Source organism: Tachysurus vachellii, chromosome 15, assembly GCF_030014155.1.
Source record: "Tachysurus vachellii isolate PV-2020 chromosome 15, HZAU_Pvac_v1, whole genome shotgun sequence".
Lineage (NCBI taxonomy): Eukaryota > Metazoa > Chordata > Actinopteri > Siluriformes > Bagridae > Tachysurus > Tachysurus vachellii.
In genome coordinates, this window is record NC_083474.1 from 1,866,275 (window position 1) to 1,891,713 (window position 25,439).

Consider the following 25,439-nt stretch of genomic DNA (forward strand, 5'->3'; position numbering starts at 1 on the left):
AAAAGAGGAAGGGAATCTGTATCAAGGGACGAACTGAAACTACAGCGATATGTTTACCTGATATACCTAACCAGTCTGTTAGGAACCGAACCCAATACAAAGTCTTTATTCAGAATGAATATGTTCTACATGAGTATGAACATAGATGGGAATAATAGATGTATTATTTATTTATTTATTTTAAAGAAACTTGCCACAACGTGTCTGGTTGAGTCTAGACGTTGCATCAGGACTGGAATCCCATAATACTATAAAAAAAAGTCATGCAAGTGAAACGTTTTACTGTAACATGGATGCGAGTGAAGGGTCAGATATGAACTTTCTCATGGATTGGATATGAAGTTGCACACTATGCTAACATAACATCTTTTTCTCCAAAGACAAAAAAAAACATATTAGAAAGTGAGCAATGCCATGATCAAGGTGCCAAAACTTATGAAAAACATCTACTTAAGGCAGGAATCAAACCCCCAACCCTTTAGGTGTGAGGAAAACCACCAAGCCATGCACATCTGAGAGACTGTAATGAGTTTTAAGGTGGTCCAGGTCAACTCGAAAATTAAGTGCTAAAATAAGTCAGTTATGATCAAGTTCTTTAGCCCAAGCCCCGCCCCCGGTAAGCAGTAAGTATTGATCGTTGGTGCATCAGTTAAGCAAGTCAAGATGATGTCATTCTGACTCCCTGTTAAAGGAAACACAGCTTACAGAATCACATCATGCCTTTCAAGATGATCCACATGGACTTTAAGGGCAAATACAGCAGGTCTACCAGTGAAGCCGAAATTAACAAGTAACCTGAATTTTAATGTTTAACGGTGCAGTCGTCTACAAGTCCACTGCTCACGGGTATCATTTTTAATATTAAAGAATTCATGACTGTGAGTTCGGAGAAGGTAATAGTGTGTGACAGAAATTGAAGAAAAAGGATCTATATACCTCTAGAGTCAAATCTTTACACGTCTCTCTACTGGTCAATTTGTCTAAAATATCATTAAAGCCCGTAATCCGTAAAGCCTATGTTAATATTTGACAACAGCTCAGCGTATAAGGTTCTGCAAAAACAAGGACCTGAAGGTGAGTCGTTATGTGTTTGTTTTCAGGATCCCCAGGCATCAGAGGTGGATTTGACTAGCTGCTTTCTGCCCCTCCCTTACCAGCAGGTGAAAATGAGATCAGCAGAGAAGGGTACGATTTCACAGCAACCACCTGGAAATCCCGCCCATCCTCGACTTCATTACTGAGGCGAAGGGGCAGGGAGCAAGTGCACACAACTCATCCACTGGGACTGCTTCAACACCTGAATACGAATCTCAGCAAGAGAGAAAGAGAGAGAAAGAGAGAGGAGCGCTGTTTGTTCCAGAAAGGAGCCTACTCCAGAAGAATGATCTACTGTTTGATCCATTCAGACTGAACATTGTGCCAAGCATCTATCCCCTGGAGCACAAGCAGATCAAGCTAGGAAGCTAGAGCTGAGATGGCAGGCCAGCCGATGGAGCTAGCAGCCCTTGTGCTGTCTTTGTTGGGATTAATAGGTGTATCGGCCAGCACGGGGATGCCCATGTGGCGCGTGACAGCATTTATTGGAGAGAACATCATTGTGATGGAGACTCGCTACGAGGGCCTGTGGATGAACTGTTTCCGGCAGGCCAACATTCGGATGCAGTGCAAGGTCTACGATTCCCTCCTGGCCCTCACACCTGATCTCCAGGCTGCCCGAGGCCTCATGTGCTGCTCAGTGGCTCTGGCTGCCATTGGTCTGTTGGTGGCCATAACAGGGATGAAATGCACTGCATGTATACAAGGAAACGACCGTGGAAAACGAATGGTTCTTATTGTTGCAGGCTCGTTCATTATCTTAGCCTGCATCTGCTGCATCATTCCTGTCTCCTGGACTGGCAACGTGATCATACGAGATTTCTACAACCCCCTCCTGATCGACGCCCAGAGAAGGGAGCTTGGCGAGGCACTCTACATCGGGTGGGTTTCCTCGGCACTGCTTTTCATCGGTGGATGCATCTTTGCGTTCTGCGGTGGGTCTGGTGAGAAACGAGCCGAGCAGACTCGCTACGCTTACAACAGGGATGTGCCATACGTGGCGTACCAACCTCAACCGCAACCACTGATGTATCAGCCCCGATCTCCAGCTGCCTACAGTTTCGCCTCCAGAGAACCGTCTATTATCCAGACATCCACTCAAACATCTAGACAGCAGAGCTTCATCCAGCCATCAAGGCAGCAGAGCTTCATCCAGCCATCAAGGCAGCAGAGCTTCATCCAGCCATCCAGGCAGCAGAGTTTCATCCAGCCTTCCAGACAGCTGTCAGGTCGTAGTGGTGTTGCCTATCTATGAAAACGATCGGATAAACACAAACTAACAACAAAATGCGGGACAGGAACAGGTCAGAGGATGTGGTAACTAGATCCAGTCAATATGTGAATGTATATCCTTGTTTACTGCAGTATAAATGGACTAACCTCAACGCTTTTCTGACGTTTCATTGCACAGCTTTCTATGACTTGACTGTCGATCTTTTGTCGATCATGAAAATCAACATAAAAAATGTCTACTTCTAGTTCTATGACCTGAGCACTTGAGATTAATTTTTGTTGTTTTGTGTTTGTTTTTTTCTCCACAAATTAGCATTTTGTTAGCAATTTTATTGTCAAATTGAACTTTTTTTTTTTTGGTGCGGGTAAAAAACAAATCCTTTGTACAATAAAAAGTAAGCTCTTTTTTTTATTTCTGTATACGGATGTGGATAGAAGGTTGAGACACCTCATTTGCATGCAATAATGTTTACCAACCTCTTTGTCCCTTTGTGTGCTCCAGCGTCTTGGTGATCTCCGTGCCCAGAGGCTCCCTTGTGAAATGTGAGCCAATGAGCATACATTGTCTTAACCATTGACATTTAGCATACATTGTCTTTAACCATTGTCTTTACATTGACACACCTTTACATCCACACAAACCTTAAAACTGAAGCAGAACAAGGACAACAAACATCTAATAAACCTTCACATTCGCTTGGCATTGTAATTGTGCACATTTTTCTTTGACCAGAGAACAGGTTTGATGCTGAATCACGATAACAAAAGCAGAAGCATCACATGCGGATAAACTTCTCCAGCTCTAAATGTTCCTATCTACTCATTTACTGGTGAATCTGGAAGTCCTGGAGACCACTGTTTTTTTTTTCTAAATCATTTAAAAAATGTTGTTTTATTTGCTGAAAACTGTATAAATATATTTTAGACAAATTCTGTATATGTATATCTGTTCATAAAGACTTCATAACGTACAGAAATAATGTCATTACTTGGTACACTAATGTTTTATGGTCACTCGAGCTCAACTGGGCGTTAGCACTGAGATCGTTCACTAACTACATAGTTATTGATTAAATCAAAGGAGGAAAAATTTTAAGAAATGGTTGATTTATTATAATCATTAATCCCAATAAGGATTTAAAGGCAAGCTGAAGAGAAGCCGAGGACCGAGAGGGCAAGCAGACGCGAGTGGAAGAATTGGAAAAAGGGAAATTAGAGGCTTTGCATATTTCAGAGGCGAGGCAAATGAGGAATAGGTGGAATTGGCCTTCACTAAACAATGGCTGTTTATGCTCAGGGAATGCCGGTTTATTAGATATATCTACTATTTGGATCACTTTGTAGGTAAACACTTACTCATATGGATGGAAATGAGTATCACTGAGCATCACTAGACCTGAAATAAAGGTGTAAATAAACGATGACATGTTTTGCTGACAGATTTACATATGCATTTAGTGTAAAATCAGTCAGTCTTACAGTAAAAATAATATCACCATGGTTACACTCAGGGGCAGTTCTAGGATTTCATCTTTAGGGGTTTTAGCCCTCAGTGAGAATTTAAAACAAGAAGAGTTTTATATTATATATTATAAGACTACATAGTAAGCCAAAAGCTATGGTATTATTTAAAATGGCAAAAGTGGACACCAAAATTTTATGCATGATGTAATGATGCCAGTCTTGAATCAGATCAGTTCATGTATGTGTGTATTCTCTACAAACAGTGTGTCCAATAAATGCAGTCATTAATAAATAAATATTCACAAGACAAAGTGCAAATCAATAAATGTTATTTTTATTTAGTATTGAATGGATTGTTTTGTTTGTGCTATCAAGAATAGTGAAATTTCACTGGTATTGGTATAACATTTTTTTTGTCAACACAGTAGTGTATATACAGTATACTACAGCCACACACAGATCTGTGTACATTCAGTTCACTACTATAGCAGAAACATGCAGTAGTAGTACAACTTTTTATAACTGTATCTCCAACAAACTTTTACTTGTGGGATGATATAAAATACATCCTCACAATACATACATTTTAAAAGAAATGTCTCCAATTAGCATACAATTAAATAATGAAAACTTAAAAAGGTTGGGCTTATAGAAAGATGGTTTTTTTTTTCCATTTGAAAAACATGCTTTTGTGGGAGTAACAGACAAAACACAACCTTGCAAACTAGGGTTGGGAACCGAGAAACGGTTCTTATTCAGAACCGGTTCTGTTTTTTAACAGGAACTGGAACCGCGCGGAATTTTCAAATTTCGGTTCAAAACGCGGTTCCGATTCGATGACGAGCAAAGCGCTGGGAGCGGTCACTTCAAATAGCCATGTCTTACCTCATGTATATTCATTGTTTACACTGTTTACAGTCACGTAACCAAATTAACGCAGTTTACCACAGAAATCAGTCACTCGCGCTGCTGTGCTGACGTACGCTTTGTGTTAAACATGTCTAAAAAAAGTCTAAAGTGTGAATTCATTTCCAAAGCTACAACAATGAAGCAAATCTCCCCCCATCTGAGAGGGTTTTCTCCACAGCTGGAGATACAATAAGCCAGGAAAGGTCTCGTCTTCTCCCAGAGAAAGCAGACACGTTAATGTTTCTTCAGAAAAATTGCTAACTGTTTTGCTAAGTTGTAATTCTGGATGTTAAATTTGATGTTGCATTTATTTAAATTTAAATTGATATGAATTGAAATGCTCTGTTTAAAATATTTAAAGAGTGATTAATAAACACAAATGGAGTTGTTTCAGTATTGTGCATTATTTTTCACATTTCTTTTATTATGGAATTGGAATCAGAACCGGGAAACGTAAGGCAGAACTGGAACCGGAATCGGAACCGGAAAATTTCTTTTGATACCCAACACTATTGCAAACAATTTGAACACAAATAGCAGAACGTTGTACAACCTCATGAGTGCCAAATTCCCTGGATTTGTGAAAATTCTTTGCAGTTAATTTGTATAAAATACCTTCTATAACCGTCTTTGCGGCTTTTCACAGATTAACGTTATAGATAAACGCCTCCAGCTCTGACTGACTCTGTGCTTCGTTCAAATAAAGCAGACAGCTGATGACGCACTTTTGAAAGACTACAACGCACGCGTGTAAAAGCAAAGTAAAAAAATCGCTCTTGGATCAAACTGATAAATAATTTTCTTTCCCATCGACGACATGTCCTGCATTCATTCATTCATTTTCTACCGCTTATCCGAACTTCTCGGGTCATGGGGAGCCTGTGCCTCAGGAGTCTCAGGCGTCATCGGGCATCAAGGCAGGATACACCCTGGACGGAGGGCCAACCCATCACAAGGCACACACACACACTCATTCACTCACACAATCACACACTACGGACAATTTTCCAGAGATGCCAATCAACCTACCATGCATGTCTTTGGACCGGGGGAGGAAACCGGAGTACCCGGAGGAAACCCCCGAGGCACGGGGAGAACATGCAAACTCCACACACGACAAGACAGGACAAGACAGAGGCGGGACAAGACAGAGGCGGGACAAGACAGAGGCGGGAATCGAACCCCAAACCCTGGAGGTGTGAGGTGAACGTGCTAAACACTAAGCCACCGTGCCCCCCCCACAAGGAATTTGTCAAACACAAATGTAAACACAATGTAATATGAGTACATCTGGTACACAAGGTCAGTTAGGACAGTTTAAAACAGTAGGCATGTGATTAATATGTCCATAACCCACATAAATAAGAACAAACATGCAGTCAGCACAAACCCTCATCATCCTGAACCAATCACAAAGGGACAAATGCTTCCCATAACAGAGAGAGAGAGTAATAGAGAGAGAGCAAACTCTGCATTCATCATGCTCCATTCAGCTGTACTGGGTATGAAGATGACTTTTTAATGTGGGGCGCACACGAATCCAGAGGCACACCAACTTGTTCGGAACCAACAGGAAGGTGCCGTTGAAGAGTGACATCTTCTGGTGTCTCCTCAGGCGGGATAAGTCTTTCTCGTGAAAGTTGTTCCAAAAGCAAGAACTGGAACATACTGGATTTTGAACCACTCAGGTAATCGATTACTTGACTATAATTTACACTCCAGAACTTGCCTTATAATATTTTCTGGAGAAACTTTGGTCAGCACCTGTGGGAGTTTATAGCCTGCTAATCAGGAACTGTACTGGACCTTAAGTGACCCTGGTTTCTGGATACTGTGGTCTTTTGATACTGCTCAGGTGAAAGTGTGTGTAAATGATGGTTGAGAGTGTGTGTGAGCTCATAGGCTTTTGCCTGGGTGTTGTGGGTCTGATTGGGGCATCAACCGTCACGGGTCTCCCCATGTGGAAGGTGACCGCGTTCATACAGGAGAACATCATCGTCATGGAGACACGCTGGGAAGGTTTATGGATGAACTGTTACCGCCAGGCCAACATACGCATGCAGTGCAAAGTGTACGACTCAGTGCTCTACCTACCTCCCGAACTCCAGGCTGCTCGAGGTCTGATGTGCTGCTCGGTTGTGTTGAGCTTTCTGGCACTGGTGGCATCTCTGCCAGGCTTGCACTGCATTTCCTGTTTTCCTGACCATACAAGGGTTAAATCTCTGATTATCGTAGTCGCTGGCTCAATGGAGATCATGGCTGCCATTTGTGTCCTCATTCCTGTATCCTGGACAGCTCATACCATCATCCAGGACTTTTATAACCCGCTGTTACTCGATGCTCAACGCAGGGAACTTGGTGAAGCTCTTTACATTGGCTGGGTCACTGCATTCATCCTCTGCGCCTCTGGTGTTGTCTTCCTTGCATGCCGGAGCTACCAATCAAACAACAATCAGCCTGTTTATGCACCTTATAGATTAAAGACAACACATTTCCAATACCCCAATCCAACCCCAAGCTCAATCAGCTCATTTTCCCATCAGCCTCTGCTCCTGAATCATCACAGCTTTTCTTCTCAGCAGCCATCTCCATTGGTGTACAACGTCCTTGCAACACCCCCTAGTGGACAAACACAACTCTACAATGTTCCTGTAGTTTATCCTGCTAACATCATGCCTGTTCAGCATCATCCATCTCTGCACAGCTCGCATGACTCAAGGAGAATCTCCATACCGATAAACCCCCTCAATTCTGGCACGTTCTCTACTCACCCGAGTCTTCGTTCCACACCTCCTGCTGCAGGGTATGATGGGAACTTTGGCACTGTTGTACAGCCCACTGTCCCTTTTCCTACGATGTACAAACAGAAGAATACCGGATCACCTCAGCCCTCCAGTACACACTCAAGCTCAGGAGTCTATATTTGAACACAAAGCTTAAATAAACTAATTCTGTGAACATAATTCTTTAAAATTTACCACTAAGACTTTAAATTCATTAGCTATCAAACACTAATAAAAAATAAATCACTGAATCGATCTCTGGAGCATTTAAAGAGTCTTTGACTTTAGTCCAAAATTGACATCAGTCTTTACATAAGGAAAGATTCTCGTACACAGTGTCAAGGAGAAGCTGCGATTTTTTCAGAGAAATGATCGTCCAGAGGTTAGAACAGAGGTGTCAGAGACGGAGATCATCAATATAGCATCTATAGTTTAATTTGCTGCAATTAGAGTGATAATAACAACAAGCACAACTAAGCAACTGTTTCTTTTTTCAGTCTATATTTATTTTCTATCCATGATGTTTTATTATTTTTTTTTAACGGAGGCAGTAAACGTTCCTGCGTCTCCTTCAGTAAAAACAGTCAGGGATAAAAACAAATGTGAACTGTGTAACAAAAGTAAGAAAGAAAAAAAGACAACAGTATTTTTATCTTTGTATAATTACAATGAGAAACTTATAAAATAGCACTTGATCCAGCGCATTTTCTTTTTTTTACTATGCACTCCGATGCTTATTTCTACACACACCAGAGATGGGGACTCGAGTCATATGACTTGACTCGAGTCGGACTTAAGTCACAAATTTGAGACTTGAGACTTGCTTGACAAATATTAAAAAAAGACTCGACTTGACTTTTACTTGACATTCATGACTTGAGACTTGACTCGGACTTGAGTTAAATGACTCAGAGATGGGGGACTCGACTTGACTCGAGTCAGACTTAAGTCGCAAATTTGACAAATGTTAAAAAATACTTGACTTGACTTTGACTTGAGACTTACACATGTGTGACTTACTCCCACCTCTGACACACACACGATACTTGATAATGTCATAAAACCATAATGAGAGTACAGAATGTCACGTTTTCTAATTGTTGCTTCATTAATAAATGACACTTCTTAACATTTTTATTCGTAATCGTCTCTGCTAATTTTAGAAAAAGAAGTTCACAATGTTCTAATATTTTTCATCAGGGTGTTAATTGGATTTGTTTTCTTCGATGGAATTACTTGGCTGTCATTTTAAGACATTGTGCTGGTGAATGCAGGTAAATACTGGGGTGTAACATGCCATTACACTCTCTCTCATTCATTACACACACTCTCATTCACTCACACACTCACACACTACGGACACTTTCCAGAGATGCCAATCAACCTACCATGCATGTCTTTGGACCGGGGGAGGAAACCGGAGTACCCAGAGGAAACCCCCGAGGCACGGGGAGAACATGCAAACTCCAAACACACAAGGCGGAGGTGGGAATCGACCCCCAACCCTGGAGGTGTGAGGCGAACATGCTAACCACTAAGCCACCGTGCCCCCCCTAACGTGCCATTAATACAAATATTTTTATTGTAACAAATATAATACAGTATGTACAGTATGTTATATAAAAGTATTGAGATGTTTCTTTACGGTACCATTTTCGTCTTATTAACTTCAAGAAAGAAGGAAAAATTATTTCCCATTAATCCACTGAAACGCCAAATACTCAAAGAGCTGTGATTGTGTGAATTCATTCAGCATCTCGTGATGTTTCCACAAGTCTCTCAGTTTAGTTTTGTTTCGCTCGATACTGTTCCATAATCACGTAAAAACGTAATCACTCTTATAAAATGTTTAGAATTAAACTCATCCCAGGTTCACAGCAATGTAGCTCACACTGATTTAATGAACATAGCTAACTAGTTTGATGCACTTCAAAGGCTTAGTGACCCATCCAGGCTGTATTCCCACCTCACATCCAGTGTTCCCTGCATAATCCCCAGATCAGATGATGCTGAGGATGAAGATGTTCCCAAATTGTTGCTATTCATGTTTGAAACCATCAAAACAGACACGCATCTGTTTCACTAAAGGTCCGCCTTCTCTTTTATCCGATTGGTCAACACACACACACACGCACACACACACACACACACACACACTAGTTTCTCCTTCGCTTCTCCGAGCGTGAACTTTTTTTTATCGCGTGACGCGTGCGTAACGGGAATCAGTCGGGATCAGACGCTTGATAGGCAAAAAAAAAAAAGAACTGACTGCAAGAAGAAGAAGAACAACAGCAAGAAGAACAAGAAAAAGAAGAAATAAAAAGATCAGGAGGAGAATTATCCATGCTTGAGGCAAGCTCGTTGCGCGCGCGCCATGGCGAAAAAGAAACGACTTCCTTCGTCGTTGCCGCTGCTGCTGATGCTGTGCGTCCTCGCGAGCGCGCAGCAGAACGTTCTGCGCATCGGTACGTATCAGGCGCGATTAACTTTACTACAGCTTTTTCACAGCTAATACAAACACAAACTTCTTCCTGATTTTTGTGGTTAATATAGAACTAATGCAGATTCACGTGCAAGCTCATTCGGTGTGCGTGTGGGTTTACTGTGGGTTCTACCTACCTCCCCAAAAATGGTATTCTAAATTGCCCTCTTGATGTGACTGGGTATTTAAATTTGTGGTGACATCCAGGATGTATTTCTGCCTCGCACCCAGAGTTCCCTGGACAGCAAACAGGATAAAGTGCATGCTGAAGATGAATGAATGAATTGTTTTACTGTTAAATCCTCCAAACACAGAGTTCCTCAAAAGGTTGGCCTGAATATTTTCAGGGACCTCAAAAAAATAAATAAATAAATAAATATATGATCACGTATGAACATGACGGTGGACAGAAAAGTGTGCAAAAGACTGAGTCGGACTGATTTGGAGCCACGTCTCACCTCGAATCTTTTCAGTAAACATCATAAACCAGATCACAGAATCGCATAGAATTGCTAATATAATAAATGATGCACTATTTAAACATGAAGAGAACTTCACTGTGTATCTTAACTCTGGCTCTTGGATAACTGAAATCACCATTTTTCTTCACTGTAACCTGGTACAGTTTTGCACTTCCATTTCATATAAGTTTCAAGTGCAGAATTAAAGAACTTTACACACCAACCACACTGACTACATAAAAGAAAAAAAAAAAAAAAAAAAAAGAATTAAAATCCTGTGCATTTGATTTATTGTCAAACTTCTACTTTCCCAGTTCAGCGCTTGAATTAGACCCTGGCACACTTTAAATAAAAGTCTCTGGCAAATGAAGATGTAAATGTAAGGTCTAATCCTGAATCTTAGTCTGATGTAGGCCAAACTGTGTGACTCAATGAATCTAACACGGTTTATAGAGACCGAAACCCAGAACAATGAGATTTAAGAAACACGCCGTAATCTACCCGTGTTTTAATCCGACTCAAATCCTTTCCTAATCTCCGTCTCTGTATTTGCATAATCTTCATTATTTCATTCATCTGGGGAGAAAATATAATCTGGTCCATATGCTGCAGCGTCGTGTTATGACCCGCTCTGTACAAATACAACAAAAGTCTTAATAACGAGTATTAACGAGAATGAAACACTGATTACAAAAGTAGGGTTGGAATCTGATCAACTGATGATTTTTCCAAGTTGAGTCTGTGCCCGTTACCTCAGATCCTTGTTGTTGGGTGACAGGACCTTGACTTTGCTGCCTCAAGGTTTCATATGTAGTGCTTTCTGATATGTTTTTCTGCTCAACACTGTTGCAAAGAGTTTAGTCTTCGTGTCAGCATGAAGCAGCCTCGCCTCTGACTTCTCTCATCAACAAGACCTACAGATCCGCCCACTTACCGGATGCCTTCGGTTTATCGGACCGTTCGGTTTAAAACCCTACAAACTGTATACGGAATCCAGCCAGTATGGCACCAACGTCCATGCTTGGTGAAAAACAACTGAAGATTTGACTTGTACCTGCATGAGAGTGTTCTTTACACTGGTGCCACATGGTTGGATAATTTGATCATTTCTTGAGTGTTCCTTATAAAGTGGACAGGGAGAATACTGTACATGCTCATGTTCCCTTGAATGCAGGTCTGTAATGAAAGAATACACAAAGAGGCATTTTCAGACATATAGCCTGAACCACTTTCATAAAATTTCCCAGACGGATCAGATCTAAGGCAGCCATCACGGAATAGCACCGTGTTAGTGCTAATGTAGCATGTTGCTGCTTTTTATGTGTGTTATACATTATGTACTGTGATATAAAACCACTATATTAAAGAATTTCAATGAAAAAATCTTTAAAAAAAAATCACAAATCAGAATAATGAAAAATAATAAAATCCAAGGACATTTATATTCATGGAGACAAATATCAAACCTAAACAGCGCCGTCTCATCTGACAGATACTAGTGTAAGATGTCATTACTTATGTAAATATGTCATTGTTTCTCAAACTGACTGCAGGACTGTGTATGGAGGTACGTGTGTGTAGCTCTGGGAAGGCTTTTAGATTCCTGTGTGAATGCAGGGACGAAACAGTGCAGTGATTGTCCTCTAGTCCTTTACATGCACCTCCGCATGGCAATGAATACTGTTTTACAAATACACCACACACACACACACACACACACACACATAGACACACACACACGCGTGCACGCAGAAACACATGCACACACTCACACACACACAGACACACACGCACACACACGCACACACACAGACACACACACAGTCACACACACACGCACAGACGCAGACACACACTCACACAGACACACACACACACAGACAGTCACACACACATACACACACACAGACACAGACAGAAACACACACAGTCACGCACAGACACACACACACACACACACACACACAAACTATTTTACAGCATTTTTATCATTTTTCATTGACAGTAACAATCATTGTGCACAATCCTGAAGTGATTTGTAATTTAGCAATATTTAGTTTAGTCACATCCACTTTACAGTGAAAAAAGGAAATAGCTTTTGAAACTCCCAAAAGGAAGTGTGTAGCTTTCTAGAAATTGTTAAGTGTTTCGTTTCTGCTTGCTCAATAAAAAGCAGAAGTGATTTCTGGTGTCTGTGGTGATAAAAGTTAACCCAAATGGGTCCCACCCCTGTATTGATAGCTCCGCCCACACATACATACATAACCCATGCAACTAATGGAAAGAAATGTGTCTTTATCATAGCTGAAGGGAAGAACAATACGATTGCAGATAAACAAACAAGCAAAAATGACACACAAGCATAATCATGTAAAGGACAAAGACATATATTAGTTCTGTGTAACAAAGCAAAACCAACATTACTCACCTATCGAGAAGGAAAAAAGCGACCTCGGCGTCCCATCACAGGCCTTCCTGCTTTTTTTTTCCCTTTTGTTTGGTGGCCCAATGCAGTTTTCTAAAGCATTTCTCAAACAACGGACACTCGGTTATATGGTAAATATGGATTAATGTTCCTTTAGATTTCCAGGGTCCAGGAAATGCAATAATCTTTGGCTATTTGCAATACAGCACCGATAGGATTGTGACAACGTTGACTGTTTCTCGAATCGTAACTAACAGAAAACCTATTTGTGCCCTAATGTGTAATTGTGTGAACAGTACCTTCACTTTACACCAATTGGGTGAGTTAAAGACACTAATTTCATCCAATTCAAAAGTTAATTCCACTGATATTAAAATCATCCATTTATGTAATAGATTCAACACCTAGATATTTTCGTAATCAAATTCAATCCGTTAAAATTATTTCAAATAATTTTCTAATTTCAAACATCTCCTGTATCTCTAAGGTTCAAGATGTTGTAGCTCTGGGCTTATAATTGGATAGGAATCATATACATGAAATTATTTAATTGGGGTTTAATCCTTACCACAGTACTAAACAGCACTGGTTAAAGTAGTAATTTACCTTCTATATGGCCTCTGATCAGGGTTGTGTTTCTTTGCTTGTATAATGCAGCCTTTGCTACCTTAAATCACATTATTATTCTATTCAGAATTGAAAATGTTTTTTAAGTGTCTCTGGTCTAATTGCTATCAGTTTGTAATTATTAATGGTGACATAGATAGTCTAACGCAAGGCTCTTAACTAGTCTTACACAAAGCTCTTAGTTAGTCTAACACAAGGCTCTTAGCTAGTCTAACACAAGGCTCTTAGCTAGTCTAACACAGGGCTCTTAGCTAGCCTTACGCAAGGCTCTTAGCTAGTCTAACACAGGGCTCTTAGCTAGCCTTACGCAAGGCTCTTAGCTAGTCTAACGCAAGGCTCTTAGCTAGTCTAACACAAGGCTCTTAGCTAGTCTTACACAAGGCTCTTAGCTAGTCTAACACAAGGCTCTTAGCTAGTCTTACACAAGGCTCTTAGCTAGTCTTACACAAGGCTCTTAACTAGCCTTACACAAGGCTCTTAGCTAGTCTTACACAAGGGTCTGTTCTAGGGCAAGTGTGTTTTTCCTTTCATATGCTACGTCTGGGTAAATGTATAGTATACATAGCGTTTTAGCTTTCACTTCTATGCTGATGACACAATTGTACCAGCTTCATGACATTGAGGGATGGGTACAGGGTAGGAAATACTGGATGCTGAGTAACCTTGATATTACTTACATTGCTGGATTTGGAATTGGTGTATCACGAATTAGCAAAAGGAAGTAAACTGCCATGGGACAATTCATAATAAATTAAACTAAGAATCTTAGAAAAACATATTATTATTGAAATTATCCAAATGTAATGTATCCATTATCAGTTGCTATCCGTAATGCTTTGTTTATGTGTTCAGGTGGTATTTTTGAGACACTGGAGAATGAGCCAGTCAGTGTGGAGGAGTTAGCCTTTAAATTTGCAGTGACCAGCATCAACCGAAACAGGACATTAATGCCCAACACAACGCTCACCTACGACATCCAGCGCATCAACATGTTTGACAGTTTTGAAGCCTCAAGGAGAGGTATGTCTGAGCTTTGGAACAGAAATATTTAATTGCACTTTTACATCACTCTAAATCTTTTGTTTTCTTTGTTACTTCTCCATTCAGCATGTGATCAGCTGTCACTGGGCGTGGCTGCAGTCTTTGGCCCCTCCCACAGCTCTTCAGTTAGTGCAGTGCAGTCCATCTGTAATGCGCTGGAGGTTCCTCACATACAGACACGTTGGAAACATCCATCTATGGACAACAGGGACAGCTTCTATGTCAACCTGCACCCAGACTATGCCTCTATTAGCCGGGTTGTGCTTGACATTGTTCACTTCTACAAATGGAAGAGTGTCACCGTTGTGTATGAGGATGCAACAGGTATAGAAGCTATATTATAAATGAACCTTTTAAGGGAATAGAGGAGTGGTCAGTCAGACTTTCTGCAAGGAATTTGATTGGGCATAAATTCTGAATTAGTGATGGGATTGATCAGCAGGTGAGAATGATTAATCAAACTTTCTGTGATACTGGGCAGGACTTGTTCAACCTTTCTATGGATGCCTACAAGATTGGGCAAACGCCCCAAATGTCCTAGAATGTCCATGTCCTAGAGCATTATGCTTTTTGGGTGAGAGGAATAGTGTTACTAATCCAAAGGACGGTTAGAATTGTGAGTTCTTAGAAGGGGAGTTAATGTTTTCCTTACATTTACATTTACAGCATTTAGCAGACACTCTTCTCCAGAGTGACTTTCATTTTTATTTCAGTTTATACACTTGAACAATTGAGGGTTAAGGGCCTTGCTCAGGGGCCCTGCAGTGGCAACTTGGTGGACCTGGGATTTGAACCGATGATCTTCCGATCAGTAGACCACATCCTTCAACTGTGTCACACAGCCTGTGATGCAGCATAAGCAGCAGTTTGAATAGATGTGGTAGTTGGTAGAAGGCTACCAGATCTCACCAATTTGGATCAAAATCTCTGTCCACCAAAAAAATTGTGATCATCAATGATAAGAATCAGACGTTTAATTCTTACCTCAAATTTGACCAAAATAAGAATATCAGAAGGAGCTTGCAAATACTGCCTTTCTATGCATTGATGAAGATTGTAAAACAACAAGAGACAAACAGACTATCCTAAACGCTGATGAAAACACTAATTAGCTGATATGGTTATTCAGCTCAAGGAAGAACTGAACAAGAAAGCGAAGACATAACAGAAGGTTGTGTAAGGTAAACGCCTTACCGGGTTTGCTTATTTGTTTTGAAGGTCTGATTCGTCTGCAGGAGCTGATCAAAGCTCCATCCCGTTACAGCATTAAGATTAAGATCCGCCAGCTGCCCGTGGGGAACAGAGACGCTCGGCCGCTTCTCAAAGAGATGAAGAAGGGTAAAGAGTTTTGCGTCATCTTTGACTGCTCATACCAGACCACAGCTGAGGTTTTAAAACAGGTAATAGATGCCAACACTCTCCTGAGGTCAGCTCAGGTAACATTCTCTGAAAATCTCTGGCTTCTGTTATGCAGAACACTTGTATGCAGGATATATGAATATATACAGTATTTCTCCACAGTTACTCTCTATGGGTATGATGACTGAGTACTACCATTTCTTCTTCACAACTCTGGTAAGTCACGTTGCCTAAGGTTTGATTACGCAATATATTCTATCAAGATCTTATTTGGGATTCATCCTCAGTATATCATCAAGAGTAGACACTTTTTTGCACATTTATTGACTATTCATCTACTTAGCTATCTAGATTCCCTCCTCATTTGGTTGCCTCACAAAATTCAGCTAAATGTAGTCTTTAAATTTTTAATGTTTCTGATAAGTTGTGCTCTGTTGTAGGATCTGTATGCTCTGGATCTGGAACCGTACCGCTACAGTGGCGTAAACATGACAGGTTTCCGCCTTCTGAATGTAGATAACCCCCAGGTGGCATCGGTGCTGGGGAAATGGTCCATGGAGAGGGTTCAGGGTCCACAGAAGCTCGACACCGGCATAATGGAGGGCATAATGACGGTGAGAAATACTGCTGTGGTATAAGTGGAGTAAAGCACATTGTATCAGATCACATCTTGTATCAGAAAACAATCAACTTCGAAGTGCTCCCCTTCAACACACCACACCATTATTGATTAATTTTCTGTAAGAGCTCACCCACAAGTGTTTGATACTCTACTTAACCCACCCTTCCAAATACATACACAGTGGATGTGTTTAAGTTTGAACTTGGACCTTTAACAAACCTTTCATGATGAATGATGTTAACAATGAATGAGTATTTTTTCTCTGCCAGACTGAAGCGGCTCTGATGTATGATGCCGTGTTCATGGTGGCAGCAGCGGCTCAGCGAGCATCACAGATCACTGTCAGCTCGCTGCAGTGCCACCGACACAAACCGTGGCGCTTTGGCTCGCGCTTCATGAGTACGTTTAAAGAGGTGAGCGATGGCTTCAGTCCAATTAAAAGGAATCCCTTAAAAAGGAATATAGTGAAGCCTTGGGAAAAGGGGAGGGTTGGTCACACTGGCTACACACTGGCATGGGATTAAAACATCCTGATACACTTTTTGCTAGAATCCTGTTCCGAAAGCACACATATACTCCGGTCCTAAATGACCACAGAACTCTGCTCTTATATTGGTCTGGTCTCTGGGTAGATCTCCTGTTGATCAAAGTGAAAGTAATGAATTGCAAGTGCCTTGAATACCGAACAGGCAGTTAGTGCACTCCTTTGTGTGTGTTTGCTCTTTGATGGTGCTGCATTAGTAAAGATCACGGGGAGTCTCAACAGGGAATCTCCATTTTTGCTACAGAAAAGAGAGAGATTGCAAGTTCAAATCCAGATGCCAGAGACATCTGTATCCTTGAGTCCAAGAGAGCAAAACTGTGTGTGTCTCTACATCTCTTAATCACTCGGGAATCACTCCAAATTTCCCAGAATGCCTTTGGTCAGTTCAGTTTAAAAAGATCCTTGTATACAGTAGGTGTGTGTGTTTTCAGTTCTAGAGTAACTGTAATCGGATGTATTTGTGTCCAACAGTCTTTTCATTGTGTCTCGCTTTCCTTGTCAGTCTCAGTGGAGCGGATTAACTGGACAGATTGTCCTGAACAGGACAGACGGACTGAGGAAAGATTTTGAACTTGACATCATCAGCCTGAAAGAAGATGGCATGGAAAAGGTATATACACACTCACACACACACAATTAGATTGTATTAAGTTGTATTTGCTTTACCATTGTTGCATTAATGGACTTCCTATTAGGTTGTTGGTTATTTATCAGAATTTCTTTTTTCTTCTCTGACTTTTTACAAGTCGGATGTTGGGCGCTTTCATAAAGTGTGGAAGAAGGTTTGTTTTCTAAGCATGGATTTCCTTCTTCCACTCCTGCCCTTTACCCTTTCTTCTGCTTTTAATTCCCAAATCTGTCTACTCTGAATTAATCAGAAACACTAGCGAACTGTGCAATAGTACATTAGATTTGTCTGTGTCAGTGGCCTTTTAGCACTTAGCTAGCTAGCTGGAACCATGTGATAAATTTCATGTATCAAAGGCAGTATATTTTTTTAACTTGTCACAAACATTTTTTGTACAGGTAAAGGTACAGATGATCAAACTTGTCTAAAGAAAGAGGACGTGAATGGGTTAGCTAGCTAGCTTTGTATGCTAATTATGTAGATTATGTTAGTAGCATACACAGATAACTTACTTGTGGATTAATTGATTTAGGAAAGTAGCTTTTATTTAGGAAGGCTAGCTTTTATTTAGGAAGGCTAGCTTTTATTTAGGAAAATAGCTTTTATTTAGGAAGGTTAGCTTTTATTTAGGAAGGCTAACTTTTATTTAGGAAAATAGCTTTTATTTAGGAAGGTTAGCTTTTATTTAGGAAGGCTAACTTTTATTTAGGAAAATAGCTTTTATTTAGGAAGGTTAGCTTTTATTTAGGAAGGCTAACTTTTATTTAGGAAAATAGCTTTTATTTAGGAAAGTAGCTTTTATTTAGGAAAGTAGCTTTTATTTAGGAAGGCTAGCTTTTATTTAGGAAGGCTAACTTTTATTTAGGAAAGTAGCTTTTATTTAGGAAAGTAGCTTTTATTTAGGAAGGCTAGCTTTTATTTAGTAAGGCTAGCTTTTATTTAGTAAGGTTAGCTTTTATTTAGGAAAATAGCTTTTATTTATTAAGGCTAGCTTATATTTAGGAAGGTTAGCTTTTATTTAGGAAGGTTAGCTTTTATTGAAATATTTTATTTCCCTCATTTCTTTCCATTATTGTTGTGTGTTTACTAATATTTTGCATTGTTATCGACATTGTGATAACGTAATTCTTTATGATTTACCTTTTATCAGATTGGGGTGTGGAACTCTAACACAGGTCTTAACCTGACAGACAACAAAGACAAGACGGGTAACATTTCAGACTCCATGACCAACCGGACTCTGATCGTCACAACTATTCTGGTAAAGACTGCCAGAAGACTGTTTTAAGATACATACCAGCTATATGTTATTCTAAGAACTGCTTATTCTAGCTATGATGGTTATTAGGTGTTACTGGGGAGGCACCATCAGGGACACAATACATATAAATAGATCTTAAGGAGCTTGTAATCCTAAAGGAAGATCATTCTTGAAATAGTTGTAATCCATATGTATTTGATAGACTGAAGTGACAACCGCAACCTTGTTAGTGACAACCGCAATCATGTTCTTTAACTCCTTGTTAAAATTCCTTGTTCCCTTAAAAGTTGTAGTAATACCCCTTATGAGGGTCCCAGTTGTACCTGCTCCAGAAAACAGAATCTGCTCTGTAGCAAGAACTAATTCTATGGATCTATTGACCACCTGATAATGTTTTTTCTTTTTTTTTAAGCAGAAATGCAGCTAATGAGGAGCCCAATTATACCCTTTCCTGAGAATGGTAGAACTTCCAGGAACTTCCATATATTTTCCAGATAGCTTAATTACATTGCATTACATTACATTAATTACACCTGATAATGTGTCTTTGTGGTGGTTTTTTAAAGCAGGTTGTCTGCACCTTAAGACAACCCCAGGCATACTGTGCCCCAGGCAAAATGTGGCTAGGAAATTAAAACTGCCTCTGATTTTTGGGTTTTTAATGCAGTTGAAGTGCACCTCATAAGAACTAGAGGCAACGAGATAGGAAAGTATGAAAGAAATAAGAAACACTTAAAACAAGAGCGAAAAATTGCAAGAGCGAAAACGGAGTAAACAATAGTACAAACAATTGTAATGTCAGAATACAAGAGCAGAAAACAAGAAAAATAAACAACAATTTGAGAATTTAGGCTCTAAATTCCTTCTTTTACTTTTACAATTCTGTCCTTTATGGCAAGGACAGAATTGTTGGAACAGCCAAAGACATAATTGCCCTGGTTCAATTTGTTGTAGGAAAACCCATATGTGATGTACAAGAAATCTGACAAACCACTGTATGGGAATGACCGCTTCGAGGGTTACTGCCTAGACCTGCTGAAAGAGCTGTCCAACATCCTGGGATTTTCCTATGAGGTCAAACTTGTCTCGGATGGAAAATACGGTGCCCAGAATGATAAGGGGGAGTGGAATGGCATGGTTCGAGAGCTCATTGATCACGTATGTTCAACGTAATTCATACATAGTAATAGAGTGAGTATAAAAATAGAAGGAAACAGGAATTGTTTGCTAGTTGTATTCGTTTTGTTTTAGGTTTGCAAACAGTTTGTTAAGAGCTAATGATATTTGATGATGTCTTGTTGCACTTCTTCAGGATATATACCAAAACTTCAGTTAATGAAGGACAAACCTACAATGTTTCCAAAAATCTGCTTACAATGATGTTTTTTTCTTCTGCAGGTGGCGGATTTAGCTGTGGCTCCACTCACCATTACCTATGTCAGAGAGAAGGTGATTGATTTTTCCAAACCCTTCATGACCCTGGGAATCTCCATCCTGTATCACAAACCCAATGGCACAAACCCAGGTGTCTTCTCCTTCCTGAACCCCCTTTCTCCTGATATCTGGATGTACGTTCTTCTCGCCTGCCTGGGAGTCAGCTGTGTACTTTTTGTCATCGCCAGGTAAGACTTTAAACTCAGACTTTATCAGTGTTTAGCTGAGATCTGGTCTCAGACGCATAGTAAGACAACCGTCTATGTGTGTGTAGGTTTACACCTTATGAATGGTACAATCCTCACCCCTGCAACCCTGACTCGGATGTTGTGGAGAACAACTTTACGCTAATCAACAGCGTGTGGTTTGGTGTTGGAGCTCTAATGCAGCAAGGTAAGGCTTTCTTTTTAAAATTAAACTATTTCAAGCATTGGACATGCAAGACCGTCGAGAATTCTTTTCATCTCATTGATTGCACTCAAGTCTCTGAATATTTGCGAATTCAGCATTATGCTACAATTACCACCAGGTGAATGCTGTATAGAATCAACTTACTATATCTAGTGTCATCATTTTTTTTGCTTCGACAGGTTCAGAGCTGATGCCTAAAGCTTTGTCCACTAGGATTGTTGGGGGCATCTGGTGGTTTTTCACACTCATAATCATTTCGTCGTATACAGCAAATCTCGCTGCATTTCTCACAGTGGAGCGCATGGACTCGCCCATCGACTCCGCTGACGATCTTGCCAAACAAACCAAAATTGAGTATGGAGCTGTGAGGGACGGTTCCACCATGACTTTCTTCAAGGTGGGAAGACAGAGCAGGTGTTTGTTCTCCTCCTAGAGCTCTATATTTTGCATGACGCACTTGAAACAAACACTTTCTTTCCCTTGTTCCCCAGAAATCTAAGATCTCAACATATGAGAAGATGTGGGCCTTCATGAGCAGCCGTAAGAACACCGCTCTGGTGAAAAACAACCGTGAGGGAATCCAGCGTGTTCTAACAACAGACTATGCACTTCTGATGGAGTCCACCAGCATCGAGTACATCAGCCAGCGCAACTGTAACCTCACACAGATAGGAGGCCTTATTGACTCCAAGGGCTATGGAGTGGGAACCCCAATTGGTAAGAGGAGGAACTGGCAGGAGGAACTGTCTGGTTAATGGGAACTTAGTGATTGAATATAGAGTCATCTGTTTAGGGTTTCTTCACTTATTTGTCACCAAAAAAACTCTAACCAGGTCATACATTTCTTCCTGTAGTAATGGGTTTTAATGGACATCTCATTAAAGATCTCACTAGTGTCAGATACGATACAGTCAGGAGATAATTGTGCAGTTGAGGATTAAGGGTCTTGCTCATGTGTACAGCATCGTGTTAGAATTTCTTCCAAACAGTAGCTCTCAAAGACTCAACCAAACTGAGCCACCACTTTCCTGCCACCATGGTTTTTCAGTATATTAAACTTCAGTAGTTTACCAAAACAATGCTTGTTTTTTTCCCCACAGGTTCCCCGTACCGTGATAAAGTGACGATTGCTATTCTGCAACTGCAGGAGGAAGGAAAGCTACACATGATGAAGGAAAAGTGGTGGCGAGGAAACGGCTGTCCGGAGGAGGACAGCAAAGAAGCGAGCGCTCTCGGTGTCGAGAACATCGGCGGTATCTTCATAGTCCTCGCCGCTGGGCTTGTGCTATCCGTGTTTGTGGCTATTGCTGAGTTCGTTTACAAATCACGCAGGAATCTTGATGTGGAGGAGGCGGGTGTCGGTCAGTGTGAGTGGCACAACAAGTATTGACCGTGACGGATGAATATATCATCACAACCCTGCATTGCGATGGTACGTTAGGAACCTTTGGAACTTTAGAATGGAAAAAAAGACTCTCAGTCAAAGGGAATTGTTCGTGACATACTTCAGTGCAACAAACATAGAAAGTATTTGTTATTTTCATAATGGCTACATTCCTGTACGTCCGTTTTGTCCAACTCTTTAACTTTTCAAGTGGAATATATATATATATTATATATATATATATATATATATATATATATATATATATATATATAGGGTTTGATATAATAACTTCTACACCCTGTGTAATCCAGGGAGCCATTTGGGATTCAATCAGTAGTCCTGAATACTGGAAATATGTTGAAAATAATGACCCGACCGAGTGCAGTCGTGAGTTGGGGAAACTCTGGAACTAAAGACTTAATCTTTATTTGTATTTTTTTTTTTTTTTGTGGTATCATTGAGCAAAGTGCAACTGTTTGACAGTTCGATGAACAATAGAATGCCCTGAAATTCACTGAAAGTTTGTGCAAATACATTCAGAAATATCACGAGAGGTCATTTGATGTCATTGAAGTAGATGCTACTGAAATCCCTGACCTGGACACATCTACTACGAGCTCAGAAATCCTTTTACTCTAAAGAAGAGGAACATTTTTGGTCTTGCGTGTCGATAACAAGATAATGTTTAAGACACTAACTACACAGTGAAATAAAAGTCCAGTATACAATATGCACTATATAAGACAACTGACATTCAGCTTTCTATTTTGGGTATGAAATAAAGGTTCAGACAGTATTTATTGGCTGGGGGACTGAAATTACTGGTCAATCTAGTGCAGACCTTCTCAACAGGGACTTATTTGTCATTCAGCATGCAGGTTTTCTAAATAAGAGCAAGACGTAAGGTCTTAAAGACTCTGAAGAAACTCTGAGCAGTGGCATATTTTTTCTTTTATTATTATTATTTTACAGATGTGTTCGTGTCAGTTTTTCCTCTTTGCACTGAAAAACATTCAAAAATATGAACTTTAAATAGCAACTGTTAGGTTTTTTATTATTATTATTATTGTTATTATTATTATTATTATTATTATTGATTTCTGATCTGTCGTTGAGCTTAAGTACTGGTTCATTACAGGATTCAAGTATGAAAGCATCTTGTACGTTCTCTTTGTTTATCTTTCATTTATGATCTTTTTCTATTGACTTTGTGGTGTTTTTTGACGTTTTTCCTTTGTTTTTCTTACTGCTAAAAAAATAGGAGAGAGAGAGACAGACAGAGAGAAAGAGAGAGAAAGAGGGAGAGAGACAGACAAAGAGAAAGAGAGAAAGAGAGAGAGAGAGAGAGAGAGAAAGACAGAGAGAGAGAGAGAGAGAGAGACAGACAGACCGAGAGAACGAGAGAGAGAGACAGAGAGAATGATAGAGAGAGAGAGAGAGAGAGAGAGGGAGAGAGAGAGAGAGGCAGACAGAGAGAAAGAGAGAGGCAGACAGAGAGAAAGAGAGAGAGGGAGAGACAGATAGAGAGAGACAGACAGAGAGAGAGACAGATAGAGAGAGACAGACAGAGAGAGCGAGAGAGACAGAGAGAAAGACAGAGAGAGAGAGAGAGAGACAGACAGAGAGAGAGACAGACAGAGAGAGAGACAGATAGAGAGAGACAGACAGAGAGAGCGAGAGAGACAGAGAGAAAGACAGAGAGAGAGAGAGAGAGACAGACAGAGAGAGAGACAGACAGAGAGAGAGACAGATAGAGAGGGAGAGACAGAGAGAGCGAGAGAGACAGAGAGAAAGAGAGAGAGAGAGAGAGAGAGAGACAGACAGAGAGGGAGAGACAGACATAGAGAGACAGACAGAGAGAGAGACAGATAGAGAGGGAGAGACAGACATAGAGAGAGACAGATAGAGAGGGAGAGACAGACATAGAGCGACAGACAGAGAGAGAGACAGATAGAGAGGGAGAGACAGACATAGAGAGACAGACAGAGAGAGAGATTAGAGAAAGATGTGTGTGAAATATACAGTAGAAGTATAAATACAGTATTTAGGCTTTAGGTATTTAGTGAGACAGAAAATCCAGATGAGACGACATCTGGCTGTGAGATGAGACCTTAAACGTTCGGGTTGTGATGAATTCAGGACTGAACCTTGTTCTTTAATCTCCTGGAGACTTAATCAAGTCTTTCATCATGAACCGTGATTAGAATCTGAAGCCGAGGGGATTAAAGAAAGTGACCTGGAATCAGCCTCCTCCCCCTCCTCCTGCCCCTCTTCCTCCTCCTCCTCCGGAGCGCTTTCACAGAGCTGAGTTCACAATGTACTGAAGCTGTGTGTAGGGGAGAGAGTTTGGGAGTTTATTAAAAATGAAACACAACGTCTGCACTGTGTCTTAAACCTCCACCTTTAGCTCGGTTTATTATTTTTGCCGAACGACACCATAGACCTGATGTCTGATGTGTATGGCGGCGTCTTTTCCTCACGTTTATACCAGAGGTTGCTGAGGGAATGACTTTATTTTATAGCGGCTATAACCTGATAAGGGGAACTAACTTGTCTCACAGACATTGCACAACATAAAACAGGTCATTGCTTATTTTCTGATAACAACAAGGTCACGAGTGTCTTATTCTTTACAAAGTTCATCCATCAAAGATACATCATTGTTCTCTTCTCGCTTGCTGCCAACTCGTGACTTGGTCAGGAGGTGAAAAGAGCTTTACGGACTCTATGTAGCTCCACCCACTGAAATGTGTTGTAATTTGCATAAAGTATGAAACGTATCGAACCCCAAAGCTTCTGATCGGTAACCCGAAGCCTTAACTGTTGGAGTTACTGCAAATTTCCATCACAACAAATAAAAGGTGAGGTCATAAATCAGCATCATGAGTCCAACCTTCCATGTATGAACAATTTGTGCTGGTGGTGTTGGTTTAACGGTGTGGGAATCATGTGCTTTCATGGACACAATAAAACCACCTGAGTATCATTCGAATGCTAAAGTCTTATTGAGTATCATTGAAGTTCTGAGGACGTTCCTCTCTTCAGGACACGATTTTCCTTCTTCTAAAGGCTACATCCAGATGATAAAGTCACAAAAATCATCTCAGACTGCTTCAGATCGTGACTGAGATCCGAATCCCAGTAACACACCTTTATCAGCATCAATCTGTAAACTTAAACCAGTGATGTCATGCAATCACACCAAGGTGGACCAGAAGAGCAATAAACCCACAGAGCGAACAGGATGTAGAGGAGATAAAAAAGAAGACAAAG

General features: G+C 40.5%; 3 protein-coding genes across 3 annotated transcripts; all 3 read left to right on the top strand.

Moving 5' to 3' along the window:
* The first annotated feature begins 1,225 nt into the window (after positions 1 to 1,225).
* Positions 1,226 to 4,136, top strand: cldn8.1 (claudin 8.1). The gene has a single exon (XM_060888704.1). The coding sequence runs from the start codon at positions 1,475 to 1,477 to the stop codon at positions 2,348 to 2,350; it is 876 nt and encodes a 291-aa protein (XP_060744687.1). The 5' UTR covers positions 1,226 to 1,474; the 3' UTR covers positions 2,351 to 4,136.
* Positions 4,137 to 6,179: 2,043 nt separating this feature from the next.
* On the top strand, positions 6,180 to 8,615 carry LOC132858471 (claudin-8-like). The gene has a single exon (XM_060888835.1). The coding sequence runs from the start codon at positions 6,573 to 6,575 to the stop codon at positions 7,626 to 7,628; it is 1,056 nt and encodes a 351-aa protein (XP_060744818.1). The 5' UTR covers positions 6,180 to 6,572; the 3' UTR covers positions 7,629 to 8,615.
* Positions 8,616 to 9,781: 1,166 nt separating this feature from the next.
* On the top strand, positions 9,782 to 22,357 carry grik1b (glutamate receptor, ionotropic, kainate 1b). The gene is made up of 15 exons (XM_060887927.1): positions 9,782 to 9,949; positions 14,332 to 14,499; positions 14,587 to 14,844; positions 15,739 to 15,920; positions 16,042 to 16,095; positions 16,320 to 16,493; positions 16,771 to 16,914; positions 17,548 to 17,655; positions 18,824 to 18,934; positions 19,889 to 20,092; positions 20,333 to 20,556; positions 20,643 to 20,761; positions 20,959 to 21,176; positions 21,271 to 21,496; positions 21,880 to 22,357. Exons 1-15 carry the CDS (start codon positions 9,859 to 9,861, stop codon positions 22,167 to 22,169), a joined length of 2,571 nt encoding a protein of 856 aa, XP_060743910.1. The 5' UTR covers positions 9,782 to 9,858; the 3' UTR covers positions 22,170 to 22,357.
* The last annotated feature ends 3,082 nt before the right edge of the window (positions 22,358 to 25,439 follow it).